This window comes from Brachypodium distachyon, chromosome 1 (genome assembly GCF_000005505.3).
Source record: "Brachypodium distachyon strain Bd21 chromosome 1, Brachypodium_distachyon_v3.0, whole genome shotgun sequence".
Lineage (NCBI taxonomy): Eukaryota > Viridiplantae > Streptophyta > Magnoliopsida > Poales > Poaceae > Brachypodium > Brachypodium distachyon.
In genome coordinates, this window is record NC_016131.3 from 33,048,515 (window position 1) to 33,068,479 (window position 19,965).

At 41.9% G+C, this 19,965-nt stretch overlaps 1 protein-coding gene across 3 annotated transcripts; it reads right to left on the reverse strand.

The window, feature by feature from the left end:
* Positions 1–1,989: 1,989 nt before the first annotated feature.
* LOC100825893 (pre-mRNA-processing protein 40A) lies at positions 1,990–15,926 on the reverse strand. 3 transcript variants are annotated; one of them, XM_014897286.2, is made up of 30 exons: positions 15,616–15,925; positions 13,766–13,856; positions 13,592–13,660; positions 13,185–13,490; positions 12,953–13,075; positions 12,705–12,766; positions 12,513–12,582; positions 11,562–11,614; positions 11,425–11,482; positions 10,998–11,341; positions 10,836–10,908; positions 9,463–9,561; positions 9,301–9,369; positions 9,154–9,231; positions 8,953–9,039; positions 8,853–8,887; positions 8,632–8,737; positions 7,833–7,913; positions 7,657–7,749; positions 7,535–7,588; positions 7,337–7,453; positions 6,740–6,838; positions 5,624–5,671; positions 5,427–5,519; positions 5,181–5,288; positions 4,571–4,635; positions 3,924–4,026; positions 3,186–3,518; positions 2,619–2,773; positions 1,990–2,329 (listed from the first exon to the last, which is right to left on the reverse strand). In XM_014897286.2, exons 2-29 carry the CDS (start codon positions 13,799–13,801, stop codon positions 2,639–2,641), a joined length of 2,997 nt encoding a protein of 998 aa, XP_014752772.1. In that variant the 5' UTR covers positions 13,802–13,856; positions 15,616–15,925; the 3' UTR covers positions 1,990–2,329; positions 2,619–2,638. The 3 variants fall into 3 exon arrangements, 2 of the variants coding, with proteins under 2 accessions (XP_014752772.1, XP_010227563.1); XM_010229261.3 differs by lacking the exon at positions 1,990–2,329 and adding an exon at positions 14,347–14,541 and having other exon boundaries at positions 2,430–2,773; positions 15,616–15,924; XR_002961967.1 differs by lacking the exon at positions 1,990–2,329 and having other exon boundaries at positions 2,631–2,773; positions 3,075–3,518; positions 15,616–15,926.
* Positions 15,927–19,965: the final 4,039 nt, after the last annotated feature.

The window sequence follows — 19,965 nt, forward strand, 5'->3', positions numbered from 1 at the left end:
AAGCAATAGAATGGTGCCATCAAGATGTAATTAGCTCATAAGAGCCACCGGAATGGTATGATTAATTATCTGTAATACTATCTTGGGCACTGAACGGCGAGTATTGCGCTGGCAGTATAGGTACTCTATCTAGCAGTAGTAGCCGATTACTTTCCCTATAAACAAGAGGTTATTTGGAAAAATCTAAAAACATCTACTACTCTAAATTACTCACTTGGATCCATAAAAAGTGTCGTCCACTTAGTACAAAATGGGCGACAATTTTTATGTATCGGAGGGAGTAGTTTTATTAAATCAACTATGATATATATTTTCATAATATATTTATTTGACATTTGAAATGTTGATATACTTTTTTATAGACTTGGTCAAAGTTTAGAAAGTTTAACTTAGGACAAAGTTAGAACATCTTACATTTAGGAATGGCGGGAGTACATTTCAAAGGATAGCGATGAGAACCCAAAGTTGCATCGACCCTTTGAAGTTTGAACACGTCAATTGAATGGGCAACAGTCCACAAGGTTTACGACGGGACAAAAGAGGGAGGTGAGCTTGAATGGTATACCACCAGCGCTAAGGCACCCCTAATATATTTTATCTTAGGGTTTATATTACGTGTTAAATATGTGTTTATGTAGAGAAATTTGACAAAATGGCACATCTTTTTTTTACTTTGTCTCGAAAGTACACTTTTCATTTACTTAGACAAAATAGCACGCTTTTCTTTGACATCTTAACAAAATAGCATATTTTGATTTTCTTTGCCACTTTTCGGACCTGGGGCCACAAGTCATATTTTTTTGGATCGAATCACCCCTGTGTAATAACAATTGAGATTCCTGGATCGATTGGGAATTCGAAGGTTCCATGGCAAATAGAAGTCTACAGGTGCTGCACACACTCTACTCCGACATGTGGGCCCATCTCTGCGTCAGCTTGCCCATGTGACCTGGGCATGTGAGGCCCCACCCGGACGGCCCGACACAAAGCCCTGCATCCCAAGCCAGACCCAGGCCTCATTTTCCCATTCGGAGTCCGACATAAGGTGTAACAAAATCAGTATAATACTACCTTTGATTCATATTACTGGTAATAACTTTGTCTAGATACACCTATCTATACAATGAAACATGTCTAGATATGCAAAGTTGTTACCAATAACATGGATCAAAGCAAGAATAAAAATTTATTTTTATCCAAAAAATATAAATTTAATTTTTTTAGCGAAAAATATTAATTTAATACTACTTTCGTTCCTAAATACTTGTCGTTGTTTTAGTGACAAGTATTTAGGAACGGAGGGAATACTAAAGAGACATTTTTCTGGGTTTCGAGCTGGGCCTAGGCTTAGAATTTTAGGTTCAGGCTTCCCGGCCTAGAAGCCGGGTCCAGATAGAGTCCACCTTACAGAACTGGAAGATGTCTTAGGTCTCACACCCTCGCCACGTCAACATTTGTCCATTTAGCACATAGGTAAAGAAAACCGAATAAACGGCAGCAAGGTCCACGAAACACTACGGAGTAATTGATTTTTCTAACACTGCCGATACATCAGCGTAGAGAACTAACTTTATAAGGGCCGTACACAAACTAACGAAACATGTAAACAGATCGGACGGGTGCAACATGATTCACGAACGAGTTACTTTCCAGATGGCAAGTCGGTGGCCACAGTTCGGTTACAAGCATTATCCCACGCATTTGATCGTATATATGCACACATCTAGAGTAGCAATCGAGTTGACAATGGAAAATCATGACAAAATCGAGCCCCAAACGACATTTTCGTTAGTAACTATCCTCCAAACATCTTACCAGTAAAATCATCGTTCTTCACTATCTCCGACAGTATGAACACATTAGACAGAGAGTATGCATACACATTATTGATCATTACAATTTTTTGACACTTCCATTACATCCATTGCAATAAACTGTCAAATACGGAGTAATTGCAAAGAAACAATATACTTCATACGAGAGCAGACATTTACTCATGCAGAGGCTGACTCTTGCCGTGCTTGCAAACAAGTGTTAGTGCTATACGCATCCACGTACATGCCGAATGACAACTGGCAGCAGATGGAAATATATTCTAGTCAAAACTATAGACATTGCCTAAAATCAGCACAGTGGCTATTACCCACAGCGCTGATATTTCAGTCAAAATGCGAGTACCGAACATATTTAGTGATGATGGAAAGAACATGGAAATATATACACAACTATCCGGAAGAAAGAAGCAATATACAACACCAAACCAGAAGTTAGATGCAAGCCTTCTAAAGCATCTATCAGCCTCCCTCGGACACAACAATTCTCCATGCACCTAGAAGGAAATAATGGAGACGATAGACCAATAAAGTGAAAAAGTTATCTGGAGGCACAAAAAAAGTAGCTTGCCAATGGTACAAAACACAGGAATAGCATGGGTTGCTTAAAAGGGGCCAGTTTATGCTATTGCAGAATAGTAGAATAATGAGTTCATATCATAAAACGGAACACTAAATTTCAGTAACATAACACTAGAGAGTTCTTAAGCAGAATCACTACTTAGGCAAAAGATATCGAAGTAGCAGCAACAGAGAACAGGACAACAGGCAGTAAATACTGACAACCTAGGTAGTAAGAGGGAAGGCTAATGAATCTCCCCATCTTCTCCAAGTTCACCATCTTCAAGTTCCTCATGTGCACCATTTCTGCGGGAACTATCTCGATCCTTTTTATGTCGTTTATGCCGGTTTTCACTATCCGAGTCTGAAGCATGGGTATGCTGCATGAATGACAAACAATCTCAATGTCATATTCATGTGATGTTGGTACCTGAAGAATTTGTATGATGCATGAATGATAATCATGCTGTCATCCATGCTAATCCTCGATAAAATTTATGCATCAGATATTTTACATAGTACAGATATCATATATGGGCAATATCCCAAGTGCAACACTTTACCAATATGGAACTACTATATGTGAAGGTGTAACAAAACATACACAAATGCCTCACCACTCTGTACAAACGTCACAACACAGAGGCGAGAATACTCTAAATTTACTAACAAATTGCATACCGGGGATCACCAAATTTGTTGTGAAGACTCGATGGAGTAGGTGTTCGAGGCAAAGGTGCCAACCATATTCTAAGTGCTTTGATTTGCACAAAAGGATAACAAACGTTATACCTTCCTAGATTTCTTGCGATCACTGCTATGCCTTCTAGACTTCTTCGAGTCATCCTTCTCATCCCTTTCAGAGCTTAAATCATCTGTGGCATCATGATGGCGTCTTTTATGCTTCTTTTCTTTATCCTTCTCTCGTTTCTTATCTTTTGAGCCATGAGTCTCCATGTCAGCTCCATCGATCTCCATTTCCTCTCTCCTTGACCGATCCTTCACCTTTTCCTTTTCTCTTTCCTTCTCCCGGTCTCTTTCTTTTTCTTTGCGCTCTTTCTCCTTTCTTTCTTTCTCTTTCTCTTTCTTCTTTTCTCTCTCTTCACGTTCTTTCTCCTTTTTTGCCTACATAGAAGAAACTTACACTAAGGCATATGTAGGTAAAGAATACAACTGAGAAAGAATCATATCCTGCCACTACAAGTTAGCACAAGGTAACACATCGAGGTAGTAAGACGTGTGGCATAAACCACCCATCTAACAAGTGAGAGCAGAGTACCAAAAAAATACAGAGGAAAAAGTTCAGAAGACTTGATGCAGACAAAGTCGTTTGTCATAGCCATCAGCAAGATAAAAATAATACTCCCTCCGTCCCATATTAAGAGACTCTCTATTACATGTAGCTAGACGCTTTTTAGGCATAGATACATCCATGTTTGGACAAACTTGAGTCACTTAATATGGAACGGGGGGAGTATAACAACAAGAACCAAACAAGAAGTCAATAGGCCTAATGAACAGTACCATTACCTTTTCTTCCTCCCTCATGCGCTCTTTCTCTTTCAACCTTTCTTTGAGGCGGACAACACACTCTTCAAAAAGCTCTCTAGCATATGTCTCACTGTCCAGAGCCCTGATGTGACATATACAACATAAAATCAATGTGAGAGAGGAACTTCTGTAAACATTGTAAACATTCCAGGCTCAAACCAGGATAGGTACTGGTACAACCATTTTTTCACAAGAATTGTTAGAACATCCAATTTTTGCAAGGGTCATCAGGACACTTAGATTTTATTTACAAGTCAGGCACAAATAATCTTGAAAGGACATGTCTCAAGCTTAATATGAAAAAAATCTGGCTTAAAGAGCTTTAAAATGTATGAAGATTTTTTCCTGAAATGACAGTACTGTTACTCCTGTAGCCTGTAAATATACAGAACTATGACAAATCTAAATCTCAGGACGCCCACAAAAAAAAATTCTTTCCAATCTATGAACTAAGTTTTTTCTTTTCAAACCAAACTGTACAATATTACGTGCAACTATAACTAACTAGCCCAGTTTGCACTTGCCACAACTACATAATCATCTGTATTGCACCCATAAAACAGAGAGGATTAATAAGTTTTTGTGTAACAAAGAGGGATCATCATACTTAAGGAGGATGCATTTACCTGCACTCCTGGCTATCTTCAAACAGTGGTTTAGAATCCTCCCATGTTGAAGTTGCTGATATTTCCTACAAATTTCAAAGGAAAAGATAAATTAGGTTAAGAGAATAACATTCCAAAAGATAATGTTCCTCAACTTATCTTGTTTGAAAACACTGGGCTAACTATGGTTTGATGAAGCAAAACATTTACTGAATGAATGTGTCCCTACACAAGGTTTTTCATTTTTTAAGACAAAATGTTTTGAGGTTCCCACTGGAAACCATTAGTTTCCTCAGAAAGCTTTCTGGCAATTTTCGCTGTATATGGTTGAAACTGAGCACTGCTATTGACGATGATTCAAAATTTCCAGAACAAATAAAGTTGAAAAACCAAGATTATAATTAAAACCCGTTTCAAGCAAGTTTTTGGAACTAGGAACGATAGTAACAATCCAGTAAAATATCTTGGTGGCACTTAGGCTGTAAAGACATGACATCAGGCATGCTTTCTATCTAACATCTATGTTTGACAACCTTAGAAGTTAAATAATCAAGTGTTTTCTTGGTAAGTATAGCAGGACTATTTGATCTAGGTAATCAACTAGCTTGGCAAATAATGATGCTGTCAATACCTTGATTGAGTACAGGAAATCCAAAAAATTATCACCCAGTCGCTGGCGCTTCTTAGCCTCCTTCAGATCCTTTTCCCTGAGCCTTTCAATTTGGTCATCATAAATAAGCTGGAACATGTCCAGAAAAGAGAAGTAACACTATCAGTATAACTAAAACTCAATACTGAAATCACTAGAAAACAAAATTACCACTATAGGATATCTCCAGTATATCTTTCAGACACTGATAAAAACTTAAGACCGCACCTTGATATTAATATTTGATATTCCTTTACAATTGTCATCCCCTGTAACAGCAGCTTGGAAGTCTTCTAATGTCCATGAGGTCGTCATATGAATCTAGAAGAAATAAGAAGGCAATCAACCATGCATGTATTTGCTCTACAAATTCCGCATCACATAATGCATCACATTATTTGGGAAAATATGAAACGAAAAGGTACCTTTCCAGACTTCAATTCATCTTTAATTAAAGTCTTGTCATCTTGATACTGACACAAAAAGATAGTAACAAAACATCAGTTTTCACAGACAAAGAACGCAACACATCTGAATAGGCTTGTAACATGAATAGAATATATCCAAATACATAGTAGATTTTATTCCAACTATGAACATAAAATTAATCAACAAGTACGAATTAACACAGAATATTCTGCTAGAATTGGAATAATATGATCCAATCTCAGAGACTGAAGATAATTAGTGTGAAAAGCCTCCAACTGCTGAGAGCAAAGGCTACTCATGCAAAAGAGCACAGAAAATTCCAATATTAAGTTAATACAATTGAGCGTAACTGTTTGATTGTTAACACAAAAGTGATTACCAATTGAAGCAGCAAAAGAATTTGAACCGTTCCTGATTTAAACAACAAAGAACCAAAGGACAGAAATGACATCATCTGATAAATAAAATAACACATTGCCACCACAAAAGAGAAAAACTTTGTTTCAAAAACCAAACTAAATACTTATTTGAAATGTAACCGCGCAAGTTTCATTTCGAAGAAAACTATCAAATTTAACCTTTGTTGTAACTAAAGGTTAGGGCATCCCAAAGATGGCAGCTAAGGTACAGGTATGCTAGAATCCAGACGATTTAGTCATGTATGGGTTCACAAGGGTTCCAGTTTGAAGCTAGGTTCCAATAATCTTTATATTTACTATCATATAAATGGGAGATGGTGGCCCAAAATCTCTCTTTCCCACCAACCTAAAAAATCTCTAGGATAGCAAATTAACTAAATAAAACATGGAGCTGGCGTGGAACATGAATGCAGAAGCGTGACACCATCCTAGGTTTAACTTGGATGCATAGCATCATAGCCATGGCTTAACATGATCAGTTCTACTTTTTTGGTAGCTAAGCTTGCATATTTAGATAGTTTAACTAAATGATTAATTAAAGGTTTTTAAAACAATGTTTCAGTGCAGAATTTATTGAAATTTTTCGATCTTCGATACAATACAGGGACTACTCATCCAAGTACCAAAATTAGCAAACAATAGTAGCACTTGATAAACAATCACAAGAATATCATGTAACTTTTAGAAACTAACCTGTTTATCAAGCTCCTCGATGACATCTTCAAAGAGCTCTTTTGGCATGGAACCAGACATGTTTGAGGCTACTGCCAAGTAAGCACGTGAATCTTTTACCTGTAAAGTGGTAAATTTATTGAATCAGGGTCAAAGTGTTAGCCAATTATTTCAATCCTCAATTACTGGCAGCGTCTACATTTAGTCCTTCCAGCTCTTATAAACCGAAAAATTATGTCCCTCAACAATCTTGGTAAAGTCTGCATTTCTTGTACTTTTCATCTCTGGGACAATACCACCTTGGTTTTGAATGACATAGCTCCTGTGTATGTGGTTTTTCACGCACAAGAGATGACTTGGCATCCAGTAAAAAAGTCAACAGATTAAAAAAATCCCAAAATGATAACATGATTATTTTTTATTTAAGATGAGGTACCATGCAGGTGGCAGACACATGGCGTGTACATGGGTTGAAACAACTTGGAAATTCTCTCAGAGATGAAAAGTGCATGGTATTGATAGTTGAAAACACAATTTAGCCTCTTCTAATAGCCTAATAGTTGAGGGACAAAAGTATTTTCCCTTTTAACAAAGTACCGAAATAAATATTTCAACAACCTGTGCACAGTAGTCACGCCAATGAGTTTTCGCAGTAAGAGTGCCATCAGCAACATGTTCTTCCAACATCTTGCGGAACTCGTCGCGGTTTTTCCGCTCTTGTCTCCTTGTATGCTCCTGCATTTTACCATAACATAAGTCTATAGACGTAAAGCATTAGGACTGTACTGGTGATAAAGTAAAATAAAAAAAACATACCTTCTGAATCCGCTTCTGCTCTTCCTCTTCTTTCTCCAGATCCCGTATATACTCCTGTGGACAAAATGTTTTGTTAAACCACAAAATGAGAAAGGCTGATATGGGGCGCAGAAAATACGAACTTGAAAAACATCCAAGCGATCAATCTTTTCAAGTCGGGAACAGCGTTCATCATCCTCTAGACGATCTTGAACTTTTCTCCACTGGGTGCTTGCCTGAGCATATAAAATGAACTCGCAATGATGAAAGACACTCTTGAGTAGAATAATTCACTAAATGATAAAGTCTGAGAAATAACCTTGATGAAATCACACGATTCAAGAAAAGCTCTATATTCTGCTACATGTCTTTTGTGCTCTTCAGCAGCCTTTGCTTTTTCCTGCAATGCAACACAATACTTATCAGATCAAGATCAGTGTGTGATGTTTTAAGCTACAATATTCAAAAAGCTCCTAGAATACAACACTTTCTAGCTGCTACACCTAGAAAGTATGCTGTAACTTCATGTCAAAAACTGATATATGATCAAGTACATGTGGAAATTCAAAAGCCAGAAGTCCATTAGTGTGAGAAAATGATGTGGAATAATTAATCATAGGATCCTTAATACATTCTTGTTTGGTTTTAGGAATATATTGGTTATTGACCATGCCATTCTTTTTTTGACCTGATGTGTTGCAGGATATGTGTACTTCTACTTGTTGCCTAGATTCCAAATACCGACACTTTAACATACTCATATCTAAAAATTAAAAACTAAAAGTGAATATACCCACCCTCGAGCTAAAGCTTGAGAAATGGAAATGGGAGGGATACAGTATTTTTGGCTACATATGGTATGACAAGTTAAAAACATTAATAGCCTGACTGGAAAAAAATGTGAGATGAAGCAATTAAAGTATAATTAAATCCAAAAGCAAGTTCTTTTACAGGCCTATCCATAGGGCAGACAGTCATGAAAGAAAGACAACACATGCATGACCAGTAGTCTCCACTCTAAGGAGTATCAACAGTTGAACAGCATTCATATATAACAATCTACAAGTGAAATAGTACACCAACTACCACAAATATAAGTTAGTGTTTTCATCTAATACCTTCTTTTGTAATTCCACAAGATAATTCTCAAATAGATCTTCACGCTCCCTTGGACGCTCAACAGCATTGAACCTTTCGTCATCCTCAAACATAGTTATTGCTTTGCTGCACAGTGAAAAGAAATATATTAAGTGTATGCAACAGAAAACAAAAAAAGAAAGACTAACAAACAGAAACTTATTATTAGAAGAACTTGTGATTTTTTTTTTGGAGAATATACCTCCATCTTGTTGATGATGTAAGGTCCTTGCATTCCTGAAATACACAACAAAGTGTTTAATATGGTAACATAAAGAGAAAGCTTACTACAGTGGTCTTACTTCCAGCATTGTGAGAAAATCATCACGTGATTTCCTCTGCTTGACACGCCTCTCCTCAGCTTCAATCTTTTTCCGCTGGTTTAAATACTACAAAACAGCAGATATAACCCTCAGTGAACCATCTACCACAAACCCAAAAGATGGGACCAGACTTAAAGAATTCAATAACGATGTTATCTCTTATAATAAAGAAATGTTAACCTCGTTATAAACTTGCTTTCTCTCTCCATGACTTCTCAGAGCACCATATCTTTTGTCATTTATGATAACTCTCATGGCCTGGGAACATTAAACCACATTCAGACATGCGCCTAACTAATTAGTAGCAGTTCAATACAAGCTGTGTACCTGATCCCATGACCAATCAGACTCAACATTTGCTGATTCAAGCAGGGCTTTGAATGCATTTTTTGCTTCCTATGATTTGAAAAAAGTAAGAAACATGAATTAGGTTCACAATAGCAAATCAATTGCTGATTCTTAATTTAGTTATGTACTAGTCTTCCTCACCAACTTATTAGCATAAACAGGAGGTTCTTCTTCACTTGTTTTCTCCTCCAGTGGTGTAACATTGATCTTCCCTGCAGTTGGCATCGTCTTTTTTGCCTCCTTAAATGGCAGTAGGAAATAGTATTAATGTACAGAGACACATAAAGAGATGCTTCCCACAGGACAACATAACAAATATAAACTATGAAAGGTAGGCCAACCTTAACTATCAAATTTCATTCTGTGTAAAAAATCCAAGTTACAATATGCAAATCTGTCTAGATGTCTAAAAATAGCAGCTTCGGTAACTACTCAGGATGTTGCCATACTAGCGTCAACTCATCCGGAAACCTTTCCTTGATAAAAAAGAGTTCAGACTACTAGATGATGTATATTACACTAGTTTTAACAGACCTATATAAAAAAGGAAATAGAAGAGAATTTCTTAGTCTCCACTATGAATCAAATAACGAAATGAGATTCTGTACCATGACAGTCCATGTAAACTTTCTCACCAAATGTTGCAAAACAAGAATCACGCCAGTACTGTACAAGGTGGTGTCGTACCAGTAACACTAGATATTATCTGTATATGTAGTGGAAAGCGGAAACCATCTCCTTCACCACACTAACATAATGTTCTGTAACTCGCTAGAAATATCTAATCAATAAATTAAGCGCTTGACAGTAAAAAATCATGGTAAGGATTTTTCACAGGAAAACAGACATGTTGAGAATATGAGGATGTTCCCGAAATAGCTCACCTAATGGATAGATTTCATAAACAACTAGAGGCAGTTTCATAAGGGTATGTGGATAAAGAATTCCCCAGATCTAAACAGGCCTTTGGAGAAAAAAAAAAAAGATCCATGTACTCCCTCCGTCCCATATTAAGTGACTTTCTATTACATGTATCTAGACTCTTTTTAGGCATAGATAGATCCATATTTGGGCAAATTTGAGTCACTTAATATGGGACGGAGGCAGTAGGAGGCAAGGTAACGATGTTGTAACTTGTAAAGGAGAACTATTCACATACAAATCTAAGAAACGACACAATATCATGACGGTAAGACGAAAGGTGGACAGAACGCAAAAATGCAGGCCTTACACAAAATAAGAGTAAGGAACTATTCTCAAATAATTGGAAGTAGATTGTCTCTGCTAATTACATATACTCAGCAATCTCAAATTTTCAGCTTGTAAACCCATTTGCTTTGGGAATAAGCAAATATTAATTAATAATTATATCTACATCAATCACTGTTCCCAAAATGGAACCAACCAATGCATGAAGCAGAGGGGTGTTGTGATCTTTGAGATCTGCCTCATAAACTGAAACGGAGGGAGTATTTTGCAAAACAAAAAACATGTGAGAAGGAACCAAAATATACCTCCAAATCTTCAGCAGATGCTCCATCTTTTGTGTCAGTGGTGATTGTTCGAGATGAACTTTCATAATTGTTTCTGCAAAATTTAAAATAGAACACAATATAAGCTGCACTCAAATGATGCAAGGAAGAAGCAAAGGGAAATGAGAAAACATCTGCAAATACCTGCTTGTCCCTGCATCAATTGCAACTGATGAAACTCCTGTGCTCGTTGTAACAGGGGCAACAACAGAAGCACTTGTTCCACCATTTTGCGTGTCAACATGGGAAGAAGCAATGTCACCATTGTAAGATAAGCCAGCACCAGGGGGAGCATCAGGAGGAAGAGGTAAGTTTGCCAACGCATCATGTGTGGTTGAAGCAATTATTCCTACCACAGATGAGGACTGGTTGGCAGGTAAGGAAGGCTCCACCGGAACAGAAGCGGATCCAACAGGGCCACTAGTAGTGGTTTCAGTTTCCCGGTCAGGCTGTTGATTTGATGCCTTTTCTGCCAGTTCACGTGCGATCTAAACAGAAAGGTGAAAGTAATTGTAGATACATCCCATCTCTTATTAGACAGTTAATATAGATGTTACGTTAAAACAAAAACCTTTAGCTCATCAGGAATAGACCATTTGGATTGTTTAGTCAGCTTGTTGTAATAGTACCTAGAAACAATAGAATGGTGAATCCATGACTCTGACCGATAGCAAAAAAATAGGGCAATTATTTTCAATATGAACTTACTTTCGTCCTTCAGCTGTAGTAAATTCTTTCCATTCAGTTGAGGCATCAGCCCTCTGTACCATGAACAAGAGTATGTAATTAAAAACGTAAAAGGCCATTTAATATATACCAAAGAAAAAGAAGAAAGCATTGAAGTGAGCTGGTACTACAAGACACTGACGTGTTTCTTTAGTTACCATATGGATTGTTCCCTGGAGAGAACAAAAAATAGGTAATTGGATGAAAGCGTAGTTACAGGATTAGCTAGACAATGCATTGAATCCCAAACCCAATCGATATAGATCAGGATATGAAACTGGTCCTAATTGGTGATGGTTTGCTCCCCAATTCATAAGAGAAGGAATACCACACCGTCATTACTTGGCACATGCTGCCTCCGCAACCAGTCGACCCACGATATTGTTCTAGCCGCTCAACCATTGTTGTACCATGAACCTTTGACTCTTCGAGTGCAGTCGCCGTTGGGTCACCATGGAAAAGATGGTTTGAGGAAACAGAAATAAATGAATTGGAAGAAGTAGAGTAGTGGCTGCAGATGCAGGTTTGGAGGAGGGCTTTAACTGTAGGAGTGCAGGATAAGAGGCAGAAAATAGCAGCGGCAGCCGGTAGCTTGCTTAGCAGCCAGTCAGATGCAGACAGAGAAGTGAATCAGATATTTGTTGGGCTAGGCTGGCCCAGCCGCCCATGCCTCAGTCTCTTTTTTTTTGCTTTTTTCTCTCTTGTCCATGCTTGGATCTTTCATGACAAAGTGTTACCGTGTGTCTACAAAGCAATTGATTCGTACACACTGCTTATCAATTTATTGCTTAGTGAATCCCATGTTCGAAATTCATCAATCAGAAATGTGTACCCTCTGGCGAACCCGAGCCCGATTTGTACACTTGATCAGGTAACTATGGATGAAAGCAAGTTGTACTTATCATATGAAACAAGTATAAGAACAGAACTAACCTCCAAAGGTGTCATCAACTCGGCAGGTTTCTCCCAACTTGATTGCCTTGTCCTCTTATTGTAATAGTACCTAGAAGAGAACAATAGCAAGCAAAGAAAATAGGATCAAAACACATAACAATAATATCACCACGTACATCATGAAGTTTTTAGTAAAATTGTAAAACAGAAAGTAATGCAAAGATGATTTACTTTTTTCCATCCTGTGAAGTGTGCTCTTGCCAATCAGAAGAGCTAGGCTCAGTTGAGCTGACCTGCACATTTGTAAACTGAGTTGTTGGCTGTTGCACAGGCAATCAAATCCAATTTGATGTAGTAAACAAAAAGGAATGGTGTGGCAGAGGTCTTAGATGTTACATAGTACATAAGAATTATCACATAGCAGTATAGTACACAAAAATCAAGAGATCAAAATGTACCAGAGGTCCCACATTACTTACTGAGGGCAATGAAGCTGACATGGACTGATGCCCGGGCTGCACCGCCGGTGGCACAAGAGGTACACTCTGACCTAGAGCTGTACCCCAGGATTGAGCTACAGGAGGAACCGATGTTGGTTGATACTGAAATGTAGAATTAATAACTTGTCAGCAAAATATTCTGTGCACACACTGATGGCAGTGAGAAGCAGTCCATACACACATCATAGGAGTGCAGTAAATAGTGACATACCGTATAAGATGGGGGCGGCATAGGGGCGCCCATGGTGGGCATATGTCCACCAGGGAATACAGCTTGCTGCTGCGGCTGCATAGGCGCAGATGACATAGGTCTAGCTGCCTGATAGGCCATAGGAACAGCTTGTGATGCAGGCGGAACATGACCAGAGTGAGGCATATGCTGACCAGGTTGCGGAAAATGTGGCATCTGCCCCGGCATGCCCATGTTAGCTCCTGGCATGGCCTGACCAACAGGTCGAAACTGTTGCGGCACCGGTTGCATGAACTGAGGCTGTTGTGGAGGACCTGCTGGCCTAAACTGAAAATGGAGCACATAATAGCAAAATTAAAAACCTATCATAAGACTACTAAAATGCATACTGCATAAAGAAGCGAAACAAATCAGATGTTCTAGTTTACCTGCATGGGAATTGGTGGTCCCATATTTTGCGGTGGAGCAGTAGAACCCATCATGGGAGGCCTCGGAGGCTGCTTGGAAGACAATATAGGGAATTACAAACTTGCACACCACAAAACATCAAGAAACCTTGATACTGTGAATAACCACATTACAAAATATAGGATGGTACTTACCTGAGGAGGCCCAGAAGCCTGCATATTACTCGCCATTAAACCGCATCAAACGACACGGAAAAGAGGAAGAGCTCTTCCAAAGATTGACCGTCTGCCCAGTGACAGATTGAGATGTTAGAATATAACATGCAGATGACACAATGAACTCCTGAAGAAGAGTGCAACTGCTAACATAAACTCACTGCATACCATGTACCTAGTCTATCAATAATTGTGTGTGTTGGCAGTTCGTTTAATGGATACCGATGTAGGCGCATTGTTTAAGAAAAATCAAGTCTAGTGATATGTGATTGTATTGTGTTTGCACATAGGAAAAGAAGCAATTGCAGGTTTCAACAAATCTACCAACGGCTAACCTTAAAAGGCCGAGCTTGCACACAAGGCATGAAATTCTAGGGTTTACTCTAAACCTCAACTATTTTGGAAACGAGATATTACTATTCAGTAGTAATATATCACAACTTTGCAACAATTAACCACTCCTAGAAGGCTAGAACTCCGCCTGGAACAACTAGTATGTGCTAAACTAAATTCCTCCTAAAACAGCAAGGAAAATCAAAATACTCTAAACAGTGGCTTACATTGCACACAGAGTCGCCCTGCCGCACAGTGGTCGACAACGATGGTCAAGTGGGTGGTGTCGTGGAGTCTTGGAATTGGACGCTACAGCCTGGCGTTCAGGGGAAGAGAAGTTGTCGGACACCTGGGGTTGAGCACCACACTCCCTGCAGTGAGAGGTGTGTCGCACCGGCAGCTCAGAGAACTAAAGTTGCAGCCTGCAGGGTACTCCAAGTTGGAGGTCAGGAATCGGGGGCACAGGCGCCGCGCAAAGCCACGAAGGGGGCAGGGTCAGGAACAGGATTGAGGAAATGGGCACAACAGGATAGGAATCAGCAAGTTGGGCTAGGCATCTGGGCCATGGATCTTAAAAGTCTCAGGGATGTTCCACTGGAGACTTGGACTTGCCTGAAAGTAGCCTGGAAATTTGATGGTTTTTGCCAGGCCGGGAAGTGTTTGGTTGGTGGCCTAGACCTGACAAAGCAGTAACAATTGTATTGTGGTTTCTGAAATATAAACCTGTTTCAGATTAATTGTGTTCAAAATAAATGAAAAAACTCCAGCCACCCTGACGTGTACATTCCACACAGAGAATGATAAAACCAACAATAATCCCTCCTCAAACCAATCTCAACTAACTGGGTGCCCCAGAACAAGAAATTTCATACAATCTAATTCAACTGTAGGGGTGATATAGGCTACAAAACCAAAAACCCTATTTCCTGCCGCAAACTTCCCCCTCTGTTCTGGACACCAGCGGAGTTCTGTGCCTCACCCTCTCCACCGCGTCACCTTCCTCATGCTTCCTACCACATCTGATGTTCCGCCCGTTCATCCGCGAGCTCTAGTGAGCTTTCATGATAAGATTCTTCTACATGAACTCACACTCGAGTATGAATAATGAAGAAGACAATCTTTTTCATATGGCAGCATTCCATAATGATGGACCCACGTTCCACAATAGGATATTAAAAAAGAACATTCATGCCGACACATGCGACACACGTGGCGATAGGCTTTGTCCAATTTGTTTGGGTGGCGTCTGTAACGAGTTTTGTCGTTTGGCAACACGGCTGTAGAGTGGTTTTAAGCAGAGAAAATATCTGAGTTGCCCTTAGGGTTCTGCGAACATGATAGTTTGCTGATCCTGTTAATCACCTCTTTTTTTGTTCATTCAATTATAAATGACTGATTGTGCAAAAGGCGCAGCAAGCAACAAATCATACAGCAGCAGCAGCAACAGAACCAAGGCAGCACACCATACAGCAGCAGCTTAGAGAGGTGGAATTTACCAGCAGAGCGTGGATGGCGGACAGGGCAGGTAGTGGACGGCGGTCTAGGGAGGAGGTGGAGACGACCCGAGGAAGAGGCCTCGGGGGACGGAGCGGAGATACGGGTACAGGCGGCGGCGGCGGCGGCAGCGCGGGGGACGCGGTGGCTTGAGTTCGGTATGGAGGATATGGAGCGGGGGAGGCGGTGAGAGAAGCAGCGGCGACGGCTCCGCTCGCCGGCGGCGCTGAAACCCTAGTTCCTGGGGATATCGGGGGAGGGAGGCGATTGGGACGGGATGCAGGATGAAAACGACTAAACGAGAGGGGCGGGGGCAAAAATGAGAGAAATTTGCTGGAAGGAGTAGGGGCAGTCTGGGCCTGCAATTTCAGAAACCGGAGAGGTATTTTGGCCCATTGTCACGGTGAGCTTGCTTGCCATGGCAGTGCTACTTTGGCTTGATGCAATTTGGCAACCTAATCGGGGTCCTGATTAAAAAATTGGCTTGATACAACTTGGAAACAATCCTACCATGTCAAAAGCCAACTGAAACCAGAAGGACCGAAAATTTAAAAAGTCGGTTCATGGACCCATTCAATACTCGAAGATAGACCTACTCAAATAGTCGAGTAACTCCGAGTTCCCGTCACCCACACAACCGATCAGTTCATCAAGATTCAAGCCATCAATGGGCCCCTTCTCAGCTTCTCCTTCCCCTCCTCTAGTTCTCAAGAGATCGAGACCAAGACCATGACTCCCTACCCAGACCTTGATTATCATCTTCCATCGTGTCGTGTCGTGCCCCAACCCTAGGCGCTGCGACCGCACGCTTGTTCCCCAATTGATCTATTTTAGCCTCTTCCCTCACAGCATGTCCCACTGCAGCCTTAGGCACCGCCACGTCATAGCCACCAGCCCACCACTGATGCATGCTTGTCCGCTGGTCATCACACCGTCTCCTGGGCTCCTGGCGTAGTCGAGCATGAGGCGGACCGGATTCAAGTACGAGGCGATACGAGGGGGGCTCATTTTCTCCCTTTCTTTCTCTCTCCTCCTCTCCCTTGCGAACAGCTCGCCTCCACCTTCACCCGGCTCCTCTCCCTTTTCTCTCCGCCGGGCTCGCCCGATGGAGTGGGGATGGGAGAGGAGACCGGGCTGTCCATAGTAGTTGTAGGGCTAGGTCTTCGATTGCTTTAGAGGCGTGTGGCGTTATCCCGTTATCGAGAAGCTTCTCTTGGTTGCTCGCGAGCAGCAGCACAGGGTGGCCAGCGAACTTCTCTGTTCGTTTTCCATGGTGGAAGATGAAGGAGAGGTTTGGATCTGGCGAGGGCTTGGTCAATAAGCTCATTGGAGCTCAGATCCGTGGTGATTTGACCCATTCTAGCCTTCCTGGTGGCAGTGAAAGGGCCAAGTTGCTCAGATCTGGAGCTCGTTGGGAAGTTGGTGAAGCTGCATCTCTGTTTCTTCGTCGGAGCTCATCCCCAGCGGTGTCTAGATGGCCGGCGCTGTCTCGTCGCTGTACCTATTGGCCGTTTGAGCGGCTGCTCCATGAGTTGGTGCTGACCGATGTCAGACACTTCAACTCTTTCTTCCTCCTGGCTGCCGTGCCAAAAGGGAGGTCTCCGGTATGGCGTCTCAAGCTTGCTTCGTCCCAAGTGTTGCCGTCCCCGGCGATGATGTGCATTGCCATGCCTGTAGGTCTCAGAGCTTGCAAAGCGGAGAAGGACCTGATTATAATCTAAATCGTTCTCTTTGGGTTCTTTTTGTAAAAAGTGAGGACTTTGTTGTTATTCTAGTTCATCTTGAGGTCCTCTCTGAAAATTGTAATCCAACCGCTTTAATGGAGTAGTGCAGATTCTGGGTCGTTCGGACCCTTCCCTTTCAAAAAAAAAAGTACAAGGTGACAGGCACACGGTGATGAGGATGCAAGGAAGCATTAGAAAAACGACAGTGTTGCACCAATCACAAACTTCCAATGTGTGTTCGTTTTCCGCATCTGCTCCTTTTATCCGGTCATGATCTAAGAGCTAATCAAGTTATTGGTTTTGTCGGGTAGCTAAATGAACTCACAAATCTAGTGATCTGACTAACCGGAAAAAAATTGTAAGAAAAATACCGAATTTTTCCGCCCTGAGTCTATTGCACTTGTTTCTGCTGCACTATTCCTGAAGGACCCAAAGTTTGATATGAAATTTAATTTAGGTCATGTCTAGTTTATATGTTTGTTTTGTCGTCGTGATAGGAAATAAAAAACAGAATTTATAATGAGCGAACGTTTGTCTTTAGTCTTCCGAAGCGAACGCTTTGTTGGCCAACTGATCGGAAAGGCTATAGATTTTATCGTATCACGGGTCCTGTGGGGTGACAACTTTAGATATGTGAGATGTCAACTTTAATTACGTAGAGGGGCAGCTTTAGTCCGTCAATGTGGCAGCTTTAGTTCTATAAGTGTTGGCAACTTTACTCCGTCGTGCTAGAATGCTAGGGAGCAAATGTTTTGTTTTGTGGAATGACAACTTTAGCTCCATGAAATGCGACAACTTTAATTCTGTGCGGCTGACAACTTTACTCCGTTGCAAGGCTAGGGGGCACACTTTCGCTCCGTATTCCATAAAAAAAATATGGTGGAAATTTTTGTTTACGAACAGTTAAATAAATTTAATAAAAATGTTAATTAATCTACAACATGTGGGACAAGCCGGTAACAAAGGTTCACGCAATAATTTCAACTTTGTTATGTTTGCTCAAATATTTTGTTTTTCCGTTGTTCGGTTTCTTAAGGACCTTTTAAAAAGATCTTATACGCGTTGTGACACACGCACGAGAGTAACTACGCTTCACCCACCGAGCTGTCAAAAAAAAAAACTACGCTTCGTCCTCCTCCTGGTTCACTCGCCACCTGGAACTACAAGTCGCACACGTGTAGCTTGCAAGCCCACCGCACCAATGGCGCCCCTTCCCATACATAAAGCTCCTTCTCAGCAGCGGGGAAGACGCCGGCCCTCCGCACGAGAACAATGGCGAGTCATCAGCTAACACCAAGAATAACGGGGAGCGCCTCGTCGTCGTCGCCGCCGCCGGCAGCGAGCATGAAGCTCTTCATCGACGTCGACGGCGGCGCGCCGCGCGTGGTGTTCGCGGAGGCCGGCAAGGACGCGGTCGACTTCCTCTTCTCCATCCTGGCCCTGCCGCTCGCCAGGGCGGACGCGCTGCTCGGCGGCGCGGTCGGCTCCGTGGGCAACCTCCGCGCCAGCGTGGAGACACTGGACCCGGCATTCATCCAGCCAGGCGCGGCCAGGGAGTCGCTCCTCCACCCCACCGTGCTCTCCCCTCCGGCCGCGCGCGCCGAGCTCAGCTTCCACCCACGTAGGCAGCTCTACACCTGCCCCACACGCATCTACGCGACTACGCCGTGGACTGCGGCAGGACATTCACGGACGGCAGGGGCGCCGCGTGCCCGTCCTGCGGCGACGAGATGACGGCCGTCGCGCGCTACGTGCCGCCGTGCCCCGGGTCCTCCACGGCCGGCGCGTCGGGGTTCGTGGCCGCGACGTCGAGGTACGTCGTGACGGACGACCTGAGCGTGTTTCCCGCGCCGACTTCGGCCGCCTCCGGCGTCGCGGTTTTTAGGGACCTGGGCGTCCGGAACGTCGGCGCGCTCCGGCAGATGGATGTGCAGCTTGGGCGCAAGGAGGTCGGTCAAAATAGAGCTGACATTGATTAATCCATTCTGTCCTTCAGCATTTTATCACAGTTACTCTTCTTTTTGCAACCGTAGGGTAAAGAGATCCTGAAGGCGTCGCTGCAGTCCAAGACGGTGCTCACCGACGTTTACCTTCGCCGGAGAACTGCACCCGGAGGCGAACGTACCCACCCGACACTGGAGTATGCGAATGCTACCCCGGGTCGTCTCTACAGCTACAGCTGATGTACGGTGCCTGAAGCTAGTGGTTATATGTAATGCCGTAATGGTTAATTCTGTAGTTCTAGCTGCAGGGAGCTGAGGTGCACACAGCACACTCTTGTTTTGAATGTCCTGAATATATGTACAGTATGTCGTTAGGCTTATGTTTTTTGTTGGTACGAGCAGATCACGCTGACGATTTGATGCCATGGTCTGGTTCTGTATCCCCAAATTTGCTTAAGCTCTCTGTAAGGCGCTCTAACCACAGCTTCGTTAAAATCACCTGAAGAATGGAGTTTGTTCCAAATCAGTTCTGAACTTCTCGTCATCCAATGCTGAATGCAAGATTGTTAAAAAAAGGTTTCATGTGTGGAACCGTACAAAACCGGCAGGAAGTAGGCTATAGTTCAGTTCTGTTCTTTCCTTGTTTTAGTTGCAAAACGAGACACCGAGCTAGCAAAAAAGTTGC

What these genes read in the sequence shown, in the direction of transcription:
- LOC100825893 (XM_014897286.2), bottom strand. Translation starts at nt 13,801, where the DNA reads ATGGCGAGTAATATGCAGGCTTCTGGGCCTCCTCAG. An exon ending in AGTTGATGACACCTTTGGAG is followed by an intron (nt 11,615 to 12,512) that starts GTTAGTTCTGTT and finishes TTCATGGTACAG; the next exon opens with AGGGCTGATGCCTCAACTGA. An exon ending in CTGTTTATGCTAATAAGTTG is followed by an intron (nt 9,370 to 9,462) that starts GTGAGGAAGACT and finishes TTCAAATCATAG; the next exon opens with GAAGCAAAAAATGCATTCAA.